General features: G+C 50.9%; 1 protein-coding gene across 11 annotated transcripts in view; it reads right to left on the bottom strand.

Annotated features, from left to right (window-relative positions):
* PBX4 (PBX homeobox 4) overlaps positions 1 to 22,626 on the bottom strand; it is a 58,890-nt gene that overhangs the window by 5,831 nt on the left and 30,433 nt on the right. For 7 of the 11 annotated variants that reach the window (XM_015471869.3, XM_005208454.5, XM_059888179.1 and 4 more), the window contains 4 exons: positions 4,743 to 4,987; positions 4,300 to 4,490; positions 3,921 to 4,056; positions 294 to 450 (listed from right to left, as the gene is read on the bottom strand). In XM_015471869.3, the coding sequence (XP_015327355.1) occupies positions 294 to 450; positions 3,921 to 4,056; positions 4,300 to 4,490; positions 4,743 to 4,987 (729 nt within the window). The other 4 variants (XM_059888176.1, XM_059888177.1, XM_059888175.1 and 1 more) reach the window with 3 other exon arrangements.

Genomic DNA, 22,626 nt, shown 5'->3' with positions numbered 1-22,626 from the left:
GCCGCAGGTGGCACTCGCCAGCCCCTGGGTCAGGAGGAGGCCATGAACGTGACTCCCACGGCTCCCAGCCCTCCTGCAGCCTGTGTGGGTGGGGAGACCAGCCTTCTGGGGTGCACCTTCTGTCCCCACAGCACCTGCACAGCCGGCGGGGCTGTGTGACTTGATGGGGACCATCTCCAGTGGGAACGGAAACCCCACAATGTGAGCAGAGGAGAGGCGTGTGCAGGGCCCGGCAGCTGCCCTGGAAGCGGCTCGGTGTGCGCAGCCTCGGGGGGCCACTGACCCTCACTCACTGGAGTGGGACATCGATGGGGGGCTGGCCTGGCGCCCTGAGCCCCTGACTTCGGTGGCGTCCACTGCCGTCTTGGCTGTGTAGATGGTAGCCTCTTCTTGAAACTTCCTCATGTTCTTTTTATACCGAATTCTTTTGTTGCCGAACCAGTTGGAGACCTGTGGACACACAGAGACAGAAGTAGCTGGAAGGCTGCTGGAGCAATGCGGCACGCAAGGAGGGGGCGTTGCTGAGTGGCAGCACGCGGCCCCAGGATGGGGTGAGGGGCTGAGACTGTGAAGCCGGCACTGACAAACCCTGGGCACAGGGAATGTCTGCTGTGTGTTGGGGGCGCCCTGGAGTCAGCGTGGCTTACAGAGAGGGAGGAGCTGCGTTGCTTGAGGACCAGGCGCTGCTGGAGCCTGGGATGAGGAGGGAGGTGGGAGCAGGGCAGGCATGTGTCACACGCTTGGAGAGACCAGTGTGTGGTCACTGCAGGCAACAGACTGAACCCTGACGCGGGACACATGCACCAGCAGCCGCGTTTCTGGGAATGCGATTGAAGCAAAGAACACAATCGAATCCAAAACTTATCAAAGGATAAAGGACCACCTGATGGAGCAGGGGAAGGAGCTGAGCACGGAGCAGCGCACGGGCAGCCTTCAGTCCTCGAAGCCGGTTGGGAGGGAGCTGCAGTCACACACATCTTGCAAGCACAGGGCCCAGCTCTGATGGCATGTCTGCACGAGCCCTCTGGGTCAGGGCTCCTCCCTGTTGATCATTCTCTGGGCGGGTCCTGAGGGTGCTGAGCAGCATCCCTGGTCTCCACTGCTGGAGGCCAGGTGTGCCCTTCCCTGCCCTCAAGAGCTGTGACAACGAAAACGTCCCTGGCTGGCTGAGAGGCTGGACAGCACTCAGCTGTATGAGCACGGAGACGTGCACAGCCAGAAGCACCGCGTATCCCTAAGTATGGCGCCTGGAGCTGCAGTTTCATGCACACATGAGACGTGTGCATTTTCATGAACAGAAACACACAGCTGAACTGCATGGCAGGACTGTGGATGACCTTTTCTCCTTTAAAATTAGTTTCTTTAACGTCTCTCTACAATCCTCTCAATGTTAATCATGGACAGAAAAAGCCCTGTGTGTGTTCCCTGCTCTCAACTCTCCTGCCCTCAGTGTTGAGTGTGACCTGCTCGCAGCCAAGCCAGGTAAGCACCTGGCTCCCACTTACCTCCAAGGAATGCACCCACACGTCTGTGCTGAAGTTTGCAGAAGAATGTCGGCGAGTGGTTTTCCATGGTGAATTCAACTGGCATTTTAGAGGGGCAAAGAGCAGACTTCCCAAGTGGGTGTCTGCGGGGGAGCTGGTTCAGGCTGGGGTCCGCCCTCCCTACACGGTCTGTCCCAGCACCTTGGACAGGAGCGAGATGCCCTCTCTGCAAGGCTAGCCACAGCTCGGTGTCACCGGCCACTCCCTGCCCAGTCCCTCTGGCCCCTTTGGTCCATGTAGCTGTAGCCACTGAGGTTTCCACCCATTGCCCTGTCCATGGGCTCACTCTCCTGTCCTTCCCCCTCGGGCCTCCTCAGCCTGCAGTTGCAGCTGATCCATGCTGAAAACATCGGTGGTCTCGTCTGCAGCACCCTTTGCCTAATGTTGCTCCACTATTTTCTCCTTAAGTGAACCTCACAGCCTGCACCACATTTGGAGCCCTACTCGGCTGTCAGCCATTTCTACCGAGGCACCACCACAGCGGGGAGGGGTCCCAGGACAGAATTCTGCTGCTGGTGGGTGGGTGGGGATGTCAGGGCCCAGCCACTGAGCAGGAGTTGCTGGAATGTGGCCAGTGCTTTTCAAACTTTTGTTTGTCACGAGCTCTCTCCTCACATGAAATTTAGACCCCAGACCCACCTGCTGTCTGAGGTGGCAGGCCCTGAAGTGAATCTGGTTGTTTCCAGACAACTGCTTGTGGGGATAGATGGGCTGCCAGGCCTCCCACTTCTTCTGGGCCTCAAGGTCCTAGAGGCGCAGCCCTCACTTCAGCTCTGCACTGAGGACACCACGGCAGTTCCAGGTGAGTGAGGACACCTGTGAGGCCTCGCTGCCTGTGTGACCCCGCAGGCCTCCCGAGCGCCGCTGCCCCTAAGGTGCTGCCGCACTCGGCGGGGACTGGGGCAGAGGGTGGTGACTGAAGGCACAGGTTGGCCGGGCTGGAGACTCAGCCTCCCCTCAGCACGGGGGGCGGGGGCGGTCCCGCTTACTGAGTCCGGGCCCCTGACGGCCCTCTCTGTGGCCACAGGCGGGCGCCGACCCCCACGCTGCCCTGTGGGTGTTGCCTGGTCTGGTCTCTCACTTGCGGCCTGCCTGCACTTAACTGTTCTCATTGTGAAACCTTTCGAAAGGGCTTCCCTGGTGGCCTAGTGGTTAAGAATCCACCTGCCAATGCAGGAGGCATGAGTTCAATCCCTGGTCCAGAAACGTCTCACATGCCTCAGAGCAGCAGCCCAGGCTGGAGCACCCATGTTGTGGAGCTCCACAGCAAGAGAAGCCGCCTGATGAGCAGGCCGCACAGCACAGCTAGAATAGCCCCCACTCTCTGCAGCTAGAGAAAGCCCGTGCAAAGCAGCAAAGACCCAGCATAGATAACAACCAATAAGAGAAACAACAAAACCTTCTGACGTATTTCTTGGGCTCTCGCCTTAGCCCCGACCCCACCCCAATCCCATTGAGATGAACAGTCATCCCAATATGGTCCGAAGTTGTCTGAGTCTCTTCTCCAACCTGCGCCCCTGTTTCCCATCTGGAGCCAGCTGTTGCCTGTCTTGTGCCCCCAGACTCACACACTGGACTGTCTGAGCAACTGGCAGGTGATGCCCATGCCTGAATGTGCTCCAGGATAACTGAAGTGGTGCTTTTGCACAAGAGCTACTCTCGCTCTAAGTCCTAATTTTGCTCCAAGTTCTTTGTCTTCTCCTAAGCTTGCACCCCATCCATCTTACAGAACACAGCACACCCGTCTGATATGAGAATATGAAATCTTAACGACTGGGCTTCCTTGGTGGTTCAGTGGTAAAGAATCTGCCTGCCAACGCAGGAGACACTGGTTCAATCCCTGATCCAGGAAGATCCCACATGCCGTGGAGCAACTCAGCCCATGTGTCCCAACTACTGCGCCTGCGCTCTGGAGCCCACTTGCCCTAGAGCCCGTGCTCCACAAAAGAGAAGCCACCGCAATGAGAAGCCCGGGCACCACAGTGAAGAGTAGCCCCTGCTCGCCACGGCTAGAGAGAAGCCTGCGCAGCAGGAAGACCCGGCACAGCCAAAACTAAATACATCAATAAACAAAGAATGTAAGGTTTAAAAAAAATCCCTGACTGCAATTCACTAAGGATCACTACTCGGTACTATCAGGACCGCACACTCCACACCCATTGCCCCCGGGAGCGCGGGAGGGTAGGTATGGCTTCCTGCCTGAGGCCCACGGTAGCCCAGACCCAGGACCTGAGCCCAGACGGCTGGTTCCGAGGCTGCACTGCACATGCTTGGCTGTGGCTGCACACCACATTCGACTCCTGTGTCACACATTTGATGAACCTCCCTGGGTGTCCCTTTCGGGCTCAGGGAGGTGTGGCAGGAAAGGACCATCACCTGGGAGACCGTGATGCCACCCCTCCTGGCCAGCTCCTCTTTGGCTTCTTCACTGGGGTATGGGTTGCTCAAATGGGAATAAAAGTATTCATTCAGCACTTCTGTGGCTTGCTTGCTGAAATTCTGCCGCTTACGCCTGAGAAGACAGACAGCCTCAGCCGGTGATCGTCCACGGGGCCTCGTCCCCGTCTCTGATCTCCTAAAGGCTGTGACAGCAGCAGTCAGCACTTCCTAGCCTTCCTGGAGGCTGTATGAGGGCCGCACCTACAGCCGTGGTCAGAGCCCCTGCCTAGGCTGGGAGGCTCCCGTAACTCAGACCCAAACCAGCGCAGGGCTCGCTTCCTCTTCCTGAGGTCAGAGGTTAGGGGTGGGGCCTGACCTGGCGTCGAGGAACCTCGCGCGCAGGGCCATCACAGCCTCACAGGTGCTCTGCTTCAGCTGCATCTGGATGCTCTGGAACTTGCCGTGGATGACCCCCACCATGTGCTCTATCTCCGCGGGCGAGACGGGCCTGATCCTGCTCTGCTCCTGGAGAAGGTTGGTGACGTGCATGGTGAACTCACGGCAGGCCTGGGGTGGGGACACATGCCAGCTGGTGACCACCTAGCAGGCTGGCCCGGGGCCCCGGGTGGGACCAGCCACCTGCCCCCCGAGCCTCTCATGCAGGCTGGCTACTGAGAAATGATGGCAAGGGGCTGGGGGCAAATCAGCCACCCCTGCTATGAGACCAAGCTCGTGGGCTCTCTGCTCGATGCTGCCAAGGGAAGGCAGTTTGTACTCCATGTTTTCCTTTGACAAACGTGCATTCCCATGAAAGATCACCTGTTCATATTTCTCTAGCTCGGAGTGGTACATCTGTCGGATCTGGGACAGCTTGGCCCTGTAGTCAGAGTGCTCAAGGCCACTGTCGTTTGGACGGCCACCTGGCATTGCTGCGTTGGCTGCTGCCGATGCTCCCCTCCCTTGCTTCTCAGGCCTGGACACGCCCTCGGCCAGCAGCATGTTATCCAGCCTCAGGAGCTGAGCATCAGGGGGGCCCACTTCCTGAATGCCATGGATGCTCGACACTGGATCAGAGAGAGGAGATGGAGTCAGTGCTTGTTGTTGGAGCAAAACCCACCACGACAGAGTGCTAGTACTGACCACATGTCTGAACATTCTTTATGCAGCCCTTTCGGGGAAAGAGACTATCTCATAACAGACATCAAATAACCCATGCTGATGCTGGTCTAGGTGCTGTGCTCAGGAGCCCAGCTGGGGTGCCAGGAGTGCAGGCAGGCACGCCACAGCCCACAGCCCACAGCTGGGTACATGTGGAGCTCCAGGCAGGGCAGGAGTGAGATGGCACTGGGTGCTGCAAAGCCTGAAGCCCTGAATCACGCCTCCAGATGGGAGAGGCGGCACCTTCCAGAGGCTCATAGTGCATGGACAGGAATATGAAGCCTAGTGGCACCCTGGCTTTGGGAAGGCTGTGCTGGCATGTGTCTGAAACCGAGCCCCCCCAAAACCAAGCTCCCTCACTGAGTCTCATTAACTTCTCTATCTAAAACCTTATTCCCTTTCTCATCCCCTTTGACTTCAACCCTGTGTTGTTCAGTCACAAAGTCATGTCTGACTCTTTTGTGACTCCATGGACTATAGCCCACCAGGCTCCTCTGTCCATGGGATTCTCCAGGCAAGAATACTGGAGTGGGTTGCCATGCCCTCCTCCAGGGGATCTTCCCAACCCAGGGAGCAAACCTGAGTCTCTTGGTTGGCAGGTGGATTCTTTACCATTGAGCCACCTGTTAACATGTTAACTGAACACTAATCAACCAGTCAGATGACTAATATTCTGTTGTTGATGACATGGTTAAGGTGCTAAAATTGCTATCATAGATACTTCATCATTCATGTACAAACTCAGGTTGTGTCTCCAGGGCAAGATGAGCTAACAGGCACGGACCACCTGGAGAGTGAATCACAAGCCAGAAACATCCTGACTGTTGAAACTATGATAATGAAATGTCACAAGATGATGCTTAATTCCAGCCTCTCTGTTCTCCCCCTTAAAAAAAAGACCCTCATTCAAAGACCGAAGTGGGGTAGATCTGAGGCTTGTCTTCCACTCCCATGCTTGGCGCCCTGAAATAAACGCTGTACTTTCCTTCACCATGATCTGGTGTCAGTAGAGTGAATTTGCTTTTCATGTGACTGAACTTTGGTTTGGTAATACGTCTGTTGTGTGAGTGTGTTGAGGGGAGGGTTTCTGCTGTAAAATCAGAGAGGAAAAGATGGATCCAGAGGTGCCAGAAGAGATGAACTAACCCACTGAGAGATGGGTTAGTTTGAGCACAGACACAGCCGACTGGCTTTATAACATGCAGAAGCCATCCTAGCTAGGCGACGCGCTCAAGGGCAGGACTGGACAGGCAGTGGGTGGGCAGGGGACGAGCTGCTGCTGTCCAAGGGGTGCATGTCAGCCACGAGGCGGCCAGAGGGAGAGGCCCCAGACTGTGACCACCAGAATATGAAAGTCTTAGTCGCTCAGTTGTGTCTGACTCTTTGCGACCCCAGAGACTAGCCCACCAGGCTCCTCTGTCCAAGGCATTTCCTAGGCAAGAATACTGGAGTGGGCTGCCATTTCCTCTTCCAGGGGATCTTCCTGACCCAGGGATCCAACCTGTGCCTCCTATGTTTCCTGCACTGGCAGGTGGATTCTTTACCGTCTGAGCCACCAGGACTTGAGAAAAAGGAAGATGCTGTGACAACTCCCACATTCACCCTGGAAGGTGCTACTTTTTCCCACGCAGAGCACTCAAAACAGCAGGCAGGCAGGTGAAAAGGTGGTGTCAGGCTGGTCCCTGACACAGCTCAGCACAGATGTCTGGGTGGCTGCGAAGGAGCTGCTACCTGGGAGCTGGGGCTGAGCTGACCAGTTCAGGTGCAAGAAGGTATTTCTGAGTCCTTGGTGTGTGGCGTGTGTCTGGGAAGTCTGTTTTTATCTGCCTGTACCTTCAGGTACACCTATGAGAAGGCCACACCCCCTGAATGCTAGAAAATCAGCGTTTAAAGGGCAGGCAAAGGAGGGGATGGAAAGAGTTATGAGGCAGGTGGAGGAATAATCAGAAGTGGCAGCAGTGGGGTGAAAACATAGGCTTGGGGAAGATTGTTCAGTTCAGTTCAGTTCAGTTGCTCAGTTGTGTCCAACTCTTTGCAACTCCATGGACTGCAGTATGCCAGGCTTCCCTGTCCATCACCAACTCCTGGAGTTTCCTCAAACTCATGTCCATTGAGTCAGTGATGCCATCCAACCAGGGGAAGATTGTTACCCTCTGCAAAAGCAGCTGCAGGGCATGGTGGGGTGAAGCCTGACTAGCAAGTTCAGAGGACGGGAGGCAGGCAGTTCGGGGAGGAGGCTGCTGCAGGGGTTACAGAGTGAGGCTCGGGTCCAGGGAGGACCTGTTTTTTCTCTACTTTTTCAGTGATGAAACACATACCTGTGGAGACACAGGAAGGAAGGTGGAGGGGTGGTTCCTAAGGGGATGGGAGGCAGGGAATGCAGAAGGAGGTGATGACAGATGATATAGATTCCATGTAGTTCTGACTTTCAAGAAAAACAACGTTTTAAGTCTTTTCTTAGAAACAGGCTCTCAATATTATCAGATACTACTTGACTTCAGTGCTCAAATAAGAACTGAGCTCAGGGAATTCCCTGGTGGTTCAGTGGTTAGGACTCAGCACTTTCACTGTTATGGCCTGGTTCAATCCCTGGTCCTGTAAGCCGCATGGTGCAGCTAAAAAACAACAAAAAAAAAGGGTAATCCTATCATATAGACATTTGCTCATTAATCATGTGCCCCTTTCTTGTTCCCTATTTAACGGATGAACTTTTTTTGGTCAAAAACTCACTAGCGAAAACTGAAGGCGTTCAAGAGATATCCTTGCAGGAATTTTCCTCACATGCAGATTCAGGGACTCAGCTCACACAAAAGAACCCTTTCCATTTAGTCCCACTGGGCTGCAACAGGGCTCTTTCTGAAAGAAGTAAAGGAAAAGGGTCTCTCTTATGAGTTGCAGGCCTTCCAGTTCAGAGACATAATGCTCTAATGGCCTTACTTGGTCTTCAAGAAGCGCCAGATGTAAAGGCTGGGGACTTCTGGACAGAGTGGAGCTGCGCTGCCTGATCCTTCTAAAGGCCCCCCCCTCCTAACCGCTCCTAACCCAGAGCAGATTATGGACTTGCTCTTCCCTCATCCCTCTGTGTGTGCAGATCCTATTGATTCTACCTTGACGCCTGACCCACCATCCAACCCCTCCCTTCATGCCACTCCTGGAACCCTGCTGCATTGACCCCTTCCTGCCCTCTGTGGCCTGTGGGGAAGCTCTGCCCTCTGGTCCATCAGGCACACCTGCAAGCTGACTACCCTCAAACGCTGTCTTCATCATGCCAGTCTTCTGTTCAAAGACTTCAACCAGCTCTGCATCCACAGCGGCAGCCTAGACTCTGACACCTGGCACTCAGGGCCTTTCCTGACAGCCTTCCAAACCCGCCCTTGTGAACTTTCCCTCTTCTCGGCCCTTCATGGCCCTTGGAAGCACAGCGACTGTCTCAGGCTTGCTCAGCAGCTCCTCCCTAAGCACCCATGGGTCTGGCCTGGGCTCAGGAGTGACCGAGAGGGACACACACAGCACCCCCTACCCCCCAGAGAGGGCCCCCAGCACAGCCTGCCTCCCAGGGCTGGAGAGGTCCCTTCACCTTCTCTCGTTACAGTTAGGGGCAGGAGTGGTCTGGACTGGACACACGGCTGAGTGAAGGGTGGCTGGGAGCACGTGTGTGTGTGTGCATGTGTGTGTGTATGACTCTGGGCTGTTGAGGATTGCTTAGTGGTCTGTCTTTTGTTCTTTTTTTTTTTTTTGGCCACGCCTTGCAACTTGTGGGATCTCTGTTTCCCAACCAGGGATTGAACCTGGGTGAAGGCAGGGAAAGCACCAAATCCTAACCACTAGGGAACTCCCCTTTTGCTCTTTTATTTAACCAACTGTGTGAAAAGAAGACACTGGTCGTAGCAAACACCCTCTTCCAACAACATGAGAGACAGTTCTACACATAGACGTTACCAGATGGTCAATACCAAAATCAGATGGATTACGATTTTTGCAACCAGAGATTGAGAAGCAATATACAGTCAGCAAAAACAAGACCTGGCTCAGATCATGAGCTCATTGCAAAATTCAGGCGTAAATTGAAGAAATCTGAAGTTCCAATACTTTGGCCACTGATGCAAAGAGTCAACTCATTAGAAAAGACCCCGATCCTGCAAAAGATTGAAGGCAGGAGGACAAGTGGGTGACAGAGGATGAGATGGCTGGAGGGCATCATCAACTCAGTGGACATGGGTTTGAGCAAACTCTGGGAGATGCTGAAGGACGGGGAAGCCTGGTGTGCTGCAGTCCACAGGGTTGCAAGGAGTCAGACAGGAATGAGCGACTGAACAACAATAACAAGTTGAAGAAAGTAGGGAAAACCACTAGGCCATTCAGATATGACCTAAATCAAATCCCTTATGATTATACAGTGGAGGTGACACACAGATTCACGGGATTAGATCTGGTGGACAAAGTGCCTGAAGAACTACGGACAGAGATTTGTAGCACAGTACAGGAGGCAGTGACCAAAATCATCCCCAAGAAAAAGAAATGCAAGAAAGCAAAGTGGTTGTCCGAGAAGGTCTTACAAATAGCTGACGCAAGAAGAAAAACAAAAGGCAAGGGAGAGAGGGAGAGGCATACGTGGCTGAATGCAGGGTCCAGAGAACAGTAAGGAGAGACAAGAAGGCCTTCCTCAATGGGCAATTTAAGCAAGGGAGTTTCAGAAAAACATCTCATTGACTTAACTGAAGATGCTAAAACCTTGGTATAGATCACAACAAACTGTGGAAAATTCTCAAAGAGATGGGAATACCAGACCACCTTACCTGTCTTCTCAGAAACCTGTATGAGGGTCAAGAAGCAACAGTTAGAACTGGACATGAAATTGGTTCAAAACTGGGAAAGGAGTACGACAAGGCTGTAAATTGTCACCCTGCTAATTTAATTTATATACAGAGAACATCATATGACATGTTGGGCCGGATGAATCAAAAACTGGAAATAAGATTGCCGAGAGAAATATCAACAACCTCAGATACGCAGATGATACCACTCTGATGGCAGAAAGTGAAGAGGAACGTAAAGAATCTCTTGATGAAGGTGAAAGAGGAGAGTGAAAAAGCTGGCTTAAAACTCCACCTTCAAAAAACTAAGATCATGGCATCTGGTTCCATTACTTCATGGCAAATAGATGGGGAGAAAGTGGAAGCAGTGACAGATTTTATTTTCTCAGGCTCCAAAATCACTGCGGATGGTGACAGCAGCCATGAAATTAAAAGACGCTTGCTACTTGGAAGGAAAGCTATGACAAACCTAGACAATGTATTAAAAAGCAGAGATGTCACTTTGCTGACAAAGGTAATATAGTCAATGCTAAGACTTTTCCAGTAGTCATGTATGGATGTGAGAGTTGGACCATAAAGAAGGCTGAGCGCTGAAGAACTGATACTTTGGAATTGTGGTACTGGTGAAGACTCTTGAGAATTCCATGGACTGCAAGGACATCAAACCAGTCAATCCTAAAGGAAACTGATCTTGAATATTCATTGGAAGGACTGATGCTGAAGCTGAAGCTCCAACACATTGTCAGTGAAGAGCTGACTCACTGGAAATGACACTGATGATGGGGAAGATTGAAGGCAAAAAGAGAAAGGGGTGTCAGAGGACAAGATGGTTAGATAGCATCACTGACTCAGTGGACATGAATCTGAGCAAACTCCAGGAGATAGTGGAGGACAGAGGAGTCTGGCATGTTACAGTCCATGAGGTTGCAAAGAGTTGGACATGACTTATTCACTGAGCAATGACAGCAAAGCATCTGAGAACCCGTCATAAGTCAAGTACCCAACCAGGTGCGGAGATTAAAAAAACACACACACACCAGAAAACTGTGGGACCTATTCTCAACTGAAAACCCTCACAGAGAACTCTGAGAACAAAGAGAGCACCCTTTTCTCATACCTCGTTATGGGGTATGCATTACTGTGACCTTTTTTGGAGGGGTGCTTTGAAATGCTGATTAACATCTTCAAATTCCTGTTCTGAGAACTTACCCTACAGGAACACGGACACCAGTAGATGTTATATTTATAGGACACACAAGACCACACTGAAACTGTGAAAAACCAAACCTGCCTAGATGCCCAGGAATAAGGATACTCCTGGGCAGCGGATTGGCCCCAGGGTAGCCAGCAGCAGCAGAGGGACCCTGGAGCCCTCTGCTCCTAGGCGTCCTCCAACATACGCGCCAGCCTTCCCCAGACTCCCTTCCAAGCTACTCCAGCAGGAGCTTTGCCTTGACTTTTGAGTTGCACGGCCATTGATGGTTTACATGCTCAATGAGGACCAGCAGTGGGACAACCAGGGCACCAGGCAAGTCACCCAGCTACATGGAGCAGCTGAAGGGCATGTCCCTGCTAGTCAAGGCCTGACAAAACATGGTCCACTGGAGAAGGGAATGGCAAACCACTTCAGTATTCTTGCCTTGAGAACCCCATGAACAGTATGAAAGGGCAAAATGCTATGATACTGAAAGATGAACTCCCCAGGTCAGTAGATGTTCAATAAACCAATGGGCAAGAGAGGAGAAATACCTACAAAAAGAATGAAGAGGTGGAGCCAAAGCAGAAACAACATCCAGTTGTGGATGTGTCTGTTGGTGAAAGTAAAGTCCGATGCTGTAAAGAACAATACTGCATAGGAACCTGGAATGTTAGGTCCATGAATCAAGGTAAACCGGAAGTAGTCAAACAGGAGATGGCAAGAGTGAACATCGACATTTTAATCAGTGAACTAAAATGTACCGGAATGGGCAAATTTAATTCAGATGACCATTATATCTACTACTGTGGGCAAGAATTCCTTGGAAGGAATGGAGTAGCTAGCCCTCATAGTCAACAAAAGAGTCCGAAATGCAGTACTTGGTTGCAATCTCAAAAATGACGGAATGATCTTGGTTCATTTCCAAGGCAAACCACTCAACATCACAGTAATCCAAGTCTATGCCCCAATCACTAATGCCGAAGAAGCTGAAGCTGAATGGTTCTATGATGACTTACAAGACCTTCTAGAACTAACACCAAAAAAAGAGATGTCCTTTTCATCACAGGGGACTGGAATGCAAAAGTAGGAAGTCAAGAGATACCTGGAGTAATAGGCAAGTTGGGCCTTGGATTACAAAATGAAGCACAGCAAAGGCTAACAGAGTTTTGCAAAGAGAACACACTGGTCATAGCAAACACCTTCTTCCAACAGCACAAGAGATGACTTTACACATGGACATCACCAGATGGTCAATACCGAAATCAGATTGATTATATACTTTGCAGCTGAAGATGAAGAAACTCTATACAGTTAGTAAAAACAAGACCTGGAGCTGGCTGTGATTCAGATCATGAACTCCTTATTGCAAAATTGAAGAAAGTAGGGAAAACCACTAGGCCATTCAGGTATGACCTAAATCAAATCCCTATGATTATACAATGGAAGTGACAAACAGATTCTATATACTAGATGTGGTAGATGGAGTGCCTGAAGGACTATGGAAGAGGGTTCATAACACTGTACAGGAGGTGGTGACCAAAACCATCCCCAAGAAAAAGAAATGCAAGAAAGCAAAGTGGTTGTCTGAGAAGGCCTTACAAGTAGCTGAGAAAAGAAGAGACGTGAAAGGCAAAGGGGAAAGGGAAAGATACACCCAACTGAATGAAGAGTTCCAGAGAGTAGCAAGGGGAGACAGGAAGCCTTCTTAAGTGAACATTGCAAAGAAACAGAGGAACACAATACAAAGGGAACGTCTGCTGCTACTGCTGCTAAGTCGCTTCATTCGTGTCCAACTCTGTGCGACCCCATAGACGGCAGCCCACCAGGCTCCCCCGTCCCTGGGATTCTCCAGGCAAGAACACTGGAGTGGGTTGCCGTTTCCTTCTCCGATGCATGAAAGTGAAAAGTGAAAGTGAAGTCGCTCGGTCGTATCCGACTCTTAGCGACCCCATGGACTGCAGCCTACCAGGCTCCTCCGTCCATGGGATTTTCCAGGCAAGAGTACTGGAGTGGGCTGCCAAAACTAGAAGTACCAAGGGAACAGTTCATGCAAAGATGGGCTCAATAAAGGACAGAAACGACAGAAGCAGAAGACGTTAAGAAGAGGTAGCCAGAATATACAGAAGAACTACTAAAAAGCTCTTAATGACCCAGAAACCCACGATGGTGTGGTCATTCACCTAGAGCCAGACATCCTAGAGTGTGAAGTCAAGTGGGCCTTAGGAAGCATCACTACAAACAAAGCTAGTGGAGGTGATGGAATCCCAGCTGAGCTATTTCAAATCCTAAAGGATGATGCTGTTAAAGTGCTGTACTCAATATGCCAGCAAATTTGGAAAACTCAGCAGTGGCCATAGGACTGGAAAAGGTCAGTTTTCATTCCAATCCCAAAGAAAGGCAGTGCCAAAGAATGTTCAAATTACCATACAATTGCACTCATTTCATATGCTAGCAAGATTATGTTCAAAATTCTCCAAGCTAGGCTTCAACAGTACATGAACTGAGAACTTCTAGATGTACAAGGTAGATTTAGAAAAAGCAGAGGGATCAGAGAAAAAAATTGCCAACATCTTCTGGATCATAGAAAAAAGCAAGACAATTCCAAACAAAAACACATCTATTTCTGCTTCATTGACTACTCTAAAGCCTTTGGCTTCAGCAGTACATGAACTGAGAACTTCTAGATGTACAAGGTGGATTTAGAAAAAGCAGAGGGATCAGAGAAAAAAATTGCCAACATCTTCTGGATCATAGAAAAAAGCAAGACAATTCCAAACAAAAACACATCTATTTCTGCTTCATTGACTACTCTAAAGCCTTTGACTGTGTGGATGACAACAAACTGGAATATTCTTGAAGAGATGAGAATACCAGACCACCTTACCTGCCTCCTGAGAAACCTGTATGCAGGACAAGAAGTGACAGTTAGAACTGGACATGGAAAAATGGACTGGTTCCAAATTGGGAAAGGAGTATGTCAAGGCTGTATATTGTCACCTTGCTTATTTAACTTACATGCAGAGTACATCATGTGAAATGCTGGGCTGGATGACTCATAAACTGGAATAAAGATTGCTGGGAGAAATATCAAACCTCAGATATGCGGATGTTATCACTTTAAGGACAGAAAGTGAATAAGAAGTAAAGAGCCTCTTGATCAAGGTGAAAGAAGATAGTGAAAAAGCCGGCTTAAAACTCAACATTCAAAAAACTAAGATCATGGCATCTGGTCCAATCACTTCATGGCAAATAGGTGGGGAAAAAGTGGAAACAATGTCAGATTTCATTTTCTTGAGCTCCAAAATCACTGCAGATGGTGACTGCAGCCATGAAATTAAAAGGTGCTTGCTCCTTTAAAGAAAAGCTATGACAAACCTAAACAATGTATTAAAAAGCAGAGACGTCACTTTGCTGACAAAGGCTCATATAGTCACAGCTATGGTTTTTCCAGTAGTCATGTATGGGTGTGAGAGCTGGACCACAAAGAAGACTGAGCACCCAAGAATTCGTGCTTTCCAACTGTGGTGCTGAAGACTCTTGTGGTGCTGAAGACTCCTTGGACAGCAAGGAGATCAAACCAGTCATTCCTAAAGGAAATCAGTCCTAAACATTCATTGGAAGGACTGGTGCTGAAGCTGAAGCTCCAATACTTTGGCCACCTGATGTGAAGAGCCACCTCATTGGAAAAGACCCTGATGCTGGGAAAGATTGAGGGCAGGAGGAGAAGGGAGTGACAGGGGATGAGACGGTTGGATGGCATCACTGACTCAATGGATATGAGTTTGAGCAAACTCAGGGAGATAGTGAAGGACAGGGAAGCCTGGTGTGCTGCCGTCCATGGCGTCACAGAGCAGGACACAATTCAGCGACTGAACAACAGCAGCAAGGAGACACTGGGTCTGTCGCACCCCAGGCCCCGTGGTCTCAACTGTGCGTATGTTACGGCAGGCGTACACACGTTAGAAGTTTTGTGTCTTCAAAGTTGTGCGTTTTTGCGAACATACCGTGGTCCCAGCTGTGGACACAGCTCTGCTGAGCACCTCTGGGCTCTGTCAGCGGCCCCCGTGTGGAGCCCTTTGCCGCTCTCAGCACGGCCCAGCCGTTTCCCAGCGCCCTGTCCCTGGCTTGACTGCGGTCATTAGCACATGTGACATGGGCACATTAGCGTGCAGATGACTCGTTACTATCAATTACGACAAGCTCATTTCCGGTCCCAGGGGTGCTCCTCCGCTCCCCCAGGGCCCTAGACTTTGGAGCGGGTGGCTCTGGAGACCGGGAGCTCAGCTCAGGGACACTGTCAGAGGCATTCAGAGGAGGAGCTGGGATCTAAAGCAGAGGCACTCCCCGCCAAACCACCAAATTTCCATATGTTCCCAGTTTACTGTGGGTTTAAAAACCACACAGTAAGGTAAAATAAAATTATGAATGTCAACACATTATGTTTTTTTATAAGAAACAGTATGGAACTGCTATGGACTAACTTGTGTTCCCCAAATTCACACATGAAACCCCAAATGTCCGTGTGAAATAGGGCCTGTGAAGAAGTAATTAAGGTCAAATGAGGTGATAGGGGCAGGGCCCTAATCCACAGGACCGTGGCCTTGTAAGTGGAGGACAGGGCTTCCCTGGTGATTCAGACAGTAAAGAATCCACCTGCAATGCAGGAGACCTGGGTTCCATCCCTGGCTCGTGAAGATCCCCTGGAGAAGGGAATGGCTACCTACTCTAGTATTCTTGCCCGGAGAATCCCATGGACAGAGGAGCCTGGCGGGCCACAGTCCATGGGGCTGCAAAGAATTGGACACGACTGAGTGACTAACACTTCATTTCAAGCAGAGGAAGAGACACCTCTTCCATCTACAAACCAGTAAGAGAGCCCAGACTAGGAACTGAACTTGCTCCAGGTAATAGTACACCAATGAGCAGCGGAGTTCCAATAAAACTGTTTACCAAGACTGTGGTCTGGGACTCTGCTCCTCCGTCTGTGTGTCGCTGAGCCTAACACGTGTCTGAGGAGGAGCCCACGCGTGCGGGTCCAGACGGGTCCTCATGCCTCTGCTTCACTGCCGTCAGGCCCCCCGTCCCTGGAGTGCCTGTGGACCCTTCCCTTCCCTGACAACTTTTCTTCCATGCGTGCAGTACAAAGCAGGAGATTTTAGTGTGTTTCCTTCCGTTCTAATGCAGACAAGGACTCCTCTAAAGGTCGTGTCTGGTCTGCCTTCTGTCTCCGTAAAGGTCAGCAGCGTGACAGGGTAGAGTTATGTCTATTGGATCTAATGAGATTTTTGAGCTTATTCTTTTAGATTTCTGCTGCATTTTTTGTTTCCCTTTCCTGGTTTCCTTCCTTGCGTTTCGCATTGGTCCTGGGCAGCGGTGAGCCAGAACGCTTCCTGTGGCCAGGGGCACACTGCGCCTGGGTCGCTCCCAGAGGCTGTGGGTGCGGCCCGGGGGTACCCCAGCCCCACGCACAAGGTCCAGGTGAGGGGCAATCCTGCAGTGACACCCTCGGGGGCAAAGCTGCTTCCTCTCACACATGTGCGGGAGGCCTGCCTCCCTGCGTGTCACGACCATTCTCAGTCTTGGGGTGGGGATGGTGCTGCTCCCCTGAAGGAGTCTGGACATGAGATGCTGAGGGAAAGCCCCATGTGTGGTAAAAAGGCTCATTCAGGTGCTCCCATCGAGGGAACACGGAGGCGCTAGGCGAGGAAGAGGGGGTCGGGCCCGGGTTGTAAGGGAAGAGCAATCCATTGTCACGGGAAGATCCATGTAGTGAGGAAGCAAGGCCCTTCAAACCCCAACAACGCCACGTTGGTGGCATCACAGATGTGGCAGGAATCCAGGCTGCGGGCGCTTCCTTCACAGAGAAGGCAGACCAGGCTTTCTGACCCAGGACTGAGCACCTCAGCCAAGGCAACAGCATGGGAACAGGCGGAGGTGGGGGTGATGCCCTGAGGAAGGCAGGGCATCAGCGACTGGGGTGAAGAGGTGGGCTGGGCAGGGTGGGGGGCAGCACAACGAGAGGGCGGTTTGGGCAGTGGGAGGCCCCCGAGGGGCCCAGGGACCCACCCTGAAGGCACGGGGCCAGAGCAGGAGCAGCAGGTGGCCCACCCCCCGGCCCCCACGTCCTCAGGTTCTGTTCCAGGAAGCTCCCTGGCACTGCCTGCTGCTGCCCACTCTCCTCACTCACTCAGCTCCAACCTGGCCGCCTGCCTGTCTCCCAGGCCATTCCTGCCTCAGAGACACTTTCCCAACGTGGAAGCAGAGATGTCCCATCAGGCAGGTCCTGGCTCAGGTCAGTCCCCTGGGGAGACTGACCTGCCCAGCTGCCCACCCCACCGCCCCACTGCCTGAAGGGGCTCTGAAGGCCACAGTGGTCTCTGCACGGCTGTGTGGGACCACCCTGCTCCCCAGGGACCCAGGGACTGTGGCTGGCTCCTTCACTGCCAGGGCTCTGGTTCCCGTAACATTCCTGGCCTCACAGAATCATGGCCCAGAAATAGGGACCTGTGCCAAGAAACCTCTCCCCAAAGGCTGGCAGGGCATTTTAGGGACCAGCACTACCAGGCCCTCAAGGAAGAGAGAGCACCTCCTGCAACACTTTCAGAAAAGAGAGACACAGGAAAACCAGCCGCTCACAGATGGAGACTAAAGGTGGGGGCTCGCAGGCAGAAGCCACAGCCCCACGCGTCCATGACCAGAGCTGAGACAGTAAAACGTGGCCAGCAGCCCCAAGTCAGCAGCATCTGTGTGCATGTGTGAGCTCAGATACAGGGGCCACAGCCAAGGAGACTCCCCTCTGAACACAGGGGCTTCCAAACTCTGTCAGTAAAAATCACCATTGTCAATGAAAAGCAATGTAAATCTATCAACATAAAGCACCACAGCAACCCCAAAGAGAAAAAGCATATCTCAAAAGATGCAAAAAGAAACAAATCGATTAAAACAACACCCATTAATGATAAAAACCCTTAGCAAACCAGGAACAGAAAGAACCCTCCTTAACCTGATAAGGGGCATCTCCCTAAAGCGTGCGCGTGCACACATGCACACACACTTGGATGTACTGGGGACCCTTTTGAGGCACTACCTCAAGTCAGACAGTGTCCTGTAGGTGCCAGTCAAGTGGATGGGACCAGAACCTGGAATGGGACAGACAGGCAAAGTAAAGATGGGAGACGTCACCTACTTACAGGCTGAAGGGCATCCCTGTGTGGCTGGAGTCACCCAGGGAGTCATTGATGCCACTGACAACTCCCCTCTCATCCTCTACCTCACCTCCAAACTGGCTTCCAGGTGGGGTCGGTGCTGAGCAATGGCATTCGGACCAGCTGGCCACCCGCACTGCCAAGGGGCCTTTAGATTCTTGCTTCCTGGGGATAACTTGGAACACAGCCTGCTGGTGTTGAGAACTGTCTGCATTTACCTTTGAGGCAATGTTTCCCAGGTCAGTTCTTTAAGCAAGATTCTAGATGAAGCCTTGTTTGATTAAAAAAAAATTTTTGTATGTTATTTCTTTGGCTGCACAGGTCTTAGAGCAGCATGCAGGATCTTTAGTTGAGAGGCATGAGGGGTATTTTAGTTGTAGCATGGGGGATCTAGTTCCCCGACCAGGGATTGAACCCAGGTCCCCTGACGAGTCTTAGCCAGTGGATCACCAGGGCAGTCCCTGCAGCCTTGTTTCAAATCACTAGACTTTCTCAGTCCCATGAAACTGAAAGTGTTCACCGCTCAGTTGTGTCCAACTCTTTGTGACCCCAAGGACTGTAGCCTGCCAGGATCCTCTGACCATGGGACTTTCCAGGCAAGAATACTGGAGTGGGTTGCCATTCTCTTCTCCAGGGGATCTTTCCAACCCAGGGATCGAACCTGGGTCTACCACACTGAAGGCAGATTCTTTCCCATCTTTCCCATAGGACTTCCCAAAGAATATTTCTTTAGGGAGTGCCCTGGTGGTCCATTGGTTAGGTCTCTGCGCTTTTACTGCCAAGGGCCCTTATCAGGAATTAAGATTTCACAAGACGAGTGGTGAGGCCAAAAAAAGCAAAAAATCAAAGGATATTCCTTTAGCAAACACTCATCAGTTTCTGAAATCACAGCTGACATGAACGTTAGATATTCATCAGACTGAAGGGGTATAACACTATGAAAATTCCCATCAGTTCTAATGAATCCTTAGTTAAAATACATCACAACCTAAGCGCTGAAATCTCAACCAAATATGCAAGTCGTTTTCATTTCAATACACGCTTGCAGTTGTTAATTAAAGGCCTGTGATTCTGTCATAAACTACTGAACTGCTGATGTTCAGTAAAAACGGCATGGAGTTTGCTTTAGCTTTGTCTTCTTGTGGCAACAGGGCAAAAGGACAAGACAGAGAAGTGTTGTCATAGAAAATGCAGCCAAGTAACATGTCTAGAAAACTAGTCCACGCTCTCCTGTGAGGCTTGGAGAACATTTAAGAGAAACAGCCAAGAAAAACAGCACTTATGGATGGCTTCTGTCTACCTTAAACAAACTTATTTCTTATCCCAAGAAATGCTCTAATTTCAGCAGAACGATATCTAGAAGCTTCTGAAATTGGTCTACCCAAGGTGTGACCTTTACTTTGCCGAGTCCTGCACAGGGAGTGACAGCCCAGCAACACGCACAACCATGTCCAACCCATTCCCAGGCTGGAAATCAGATTTTCAGGCCCGCCCTGGACCTAACTCCCTGGGATTGGCCCAGGGACTGCTGTCTGAGGGATTGGCCCAGGGACTGCTGTCAAGCAGGTTCTGCTGCTGCTGCTGCCAAGTCGCTTCAGTCGTGTCTGACTCTGTGCAACCCCATAGATGGCAGCCCACTAGGCTCTTCTGTCCCTGGGATTCTCCAGGCAAGAACACTGGAGAGGGTTGACCATAAAAAGGAGCATTCTCTGTCAAGAAAGGTTAGTCACTTTCACACCATGACCAGGTTTACCGATATTGACTGTGGGCCAAGCCCGTAACTGGGCTGGGATACGCTGCAGGCACGTCTGTGCATTCGTGGGCCGGCGTTCCAGGAAGGGGATCAGGAGACACACCAGAGACAAACCCGCAGGATAATTTCAGCGAATGGTTAAGCCCTAAGAAGAAACTGCAAGAGAGGTACAGACACTGCAAGAAAGTGATGCTTTATAAGAATCTGTGTACTAAGTCCTTAAGCTGTGGGCCCCTGACTAAAATCCATCAATCTTGAGTGGTTTGTATAAAAGCTTTATTGATAAATAATTCAGGTGACATACAATCCACCCATTCCCAGTGACTAACTAACTGGTTTTCCAGCACTTTCACCAGGTTGTACAACCATTGCCTAATTTTTCACCACCTCAGAGAGACCCCAGGCCCAGCAGCAGTCACTCCCGAGCCTCCCACCCAGCCGCTGGTAACTAGTAACCATCTCCTTCCGCCTCTTCTGGACAGTTCACATAAATGGAGCCACATGCTATGTGGACATTTTCGTCTGGCTTCTTTCCCTCAGCATAGAGGTTTTTTCTTTTTTAATTGAACTATAGTTGATTTACAATGTTTCAGGTAAACAGCAAAGTGATTCTGTTATATATACATTATTTATATAATATAGAAACATATATATCCTATTAACGTACTATATATGTTATATGTATAATATATATATTTCTCAGGTTATTTTCCATTATAGGTTATTGCAAGATATTAAATAAAGCTCCCTATACTATACAGTAGGGCCTTGTTGTTAGAATTAAGTTTTCAAGGTTCATCAATGTTGTCGTTTGTGTCAGAAAACTTCATTTCTTTTCATGGCTGAACAGCAGTCCATCGAACAGATGGACCATATTTTGTTTCTCTGGTCATCATCATGGACATTAGAGGTTTTTTTTTTAATTCTTGATTTGTGTATTTGTCTATACGAATCCATCTGTCTGTCCAGTAGAATTTCCCCAGTGATGGAATGTTCTACATCTGTACTGTCTGATATGTGAACCACCAGGCATGTGGCTGCTGAGCACTGGAGATGTGGCTAGTGTGGCTGAAGAACGCCTTATTTTGATTTTAGTCAATTCAAATGTAAATTGTCCCTGGGGGATGAACCGTTCATAGATGAACAGTCTATGGCTGCAGAGGAGCTATGATAGGCTGGTCAGAACTGGAGGCTCAATTCACGAGTCACCCTGAGACTGTGGGGCCAAGAAAGGATACTCCAAGCAACCTGAAAAATAACCCCCAGCTCTAGGAGATCTGCTCCCTGCGCAGCCACAGTGAACTACTCCTCAGGTCCCGCCGATCACAGAAGGGGCCCGGATTCCGAAAGAAGTCACACACTTGCCCAAAGGGCAGTCTTTGGGACAGACCCAACCAGAAGGCTGAAACTACCGATCACGATGTTACAATTGCAACAGCTCTGAGTGGCTGAGGAGGAAGGGAAACATAAGTAAAAAAACAAAATCAAAAAAATGCTGGATGACTATGCCTGAGAGCTCCCACCCAGGCCCAGGGAGCAGCAGTGAGAAGGGTCGTCCTTTGCGTGGTGTTTACACCCACTCTGCTGACAGCAGCTGCCGGTGCTCCTCGGCTCCAGAGCAAGGCTGGCAGAGCTGGGACGTCTCGCTCCTCAGAGACGAAGTGAAGCACAGAGGTGTGCTCCAGGCCAGCACAGGGGACAGGCAGGCTTGGAGGAGACAGGGCAGGGCACTCTGTGCGGATTGCCTGGGATGCCTGGCAGCTCTTCCAGGCGCTCCAAGAGCCAAAGCTTTTTACACAAGCTGGCACTCGAGCTAGTTTGCAGGTACAGCCTGACCCACACCAGAGTGTGTGGCTGTTCCTGCTCCGAGGCTCAGGCACTTCACACAGGCTCTGCTTCAGTCCTTGTCAGCACCACACACCTGAAACCCAAACACCTCAGAGTCCTGTCCTGCACACAGCCCCAAGGGTTTCAGGAAGAGGACTGGGCCAGTGCTGGGTCCTCCCAGCTAACTTCAAAGATCTCCAAAAAGGGTTTATTAGTTCTCCTCAGGAGCGCTAACCCTAACCCAATCTTCCTGAATCCCATGAGATGTACAAGGTAAAAGGATTTCACTTAATAGGTATCAGTCACCAGAAACTGCTCTTAATTCAACAAAAATACAAGCTGTGTACACTGTGTTTCGGGTACCAGGGCAGTCCTAGCACACGGCCAGAGACCCTGCACTCATGGGAGGAGACAGATGCCAGAGACCTAGGACACGGCCAGTCAGAGACCCTGCACTCACGGGAGGAGACAGATGCCAGAGACCTAGGACACGGCCAGTCAGAGACCCTGCACTCACGGGAGGAGACAGATGCCAGAGACCTAGGACACGGCCAGTCAGAGACCCTGCACTCACGGGAGGAGACAGATGGCAAAAACCTAGGACACGGCCAGTCGAGACCCTGCACTCACGGGAGGAGACAGATGCCAGAGACCTAGGACATGGCCAGTCAGAGACCCTGCACTCACGGGAGGAGACAGATGCCAGAGACCTAGGACATGGCCAGTCAGAGACCCTGCACTCACGGGA

The sequence above is a fragment of the Bos taurus genome, chromosome 7 (assembly GCF_002263795.3).
Source record: "Bos taurus isolate L1 Dominette 01449 registration number 42190680 breed Hereford chromosome 7, ARS-UCD2.0, whole genome shotgun sequence".
Classification (NCBI taxonomy): domain Eukaryota; kingdom Metazoa; phylum Chordata; class Mammalia; order Artiodactyla; family Bovidae; genus Bos; species Bos taurus.
The sequence above is the reverse complement of the archived record's forward strand: the minus strand, read 5'-3'. Positions and strand labels throughout refer to the sequence as shown.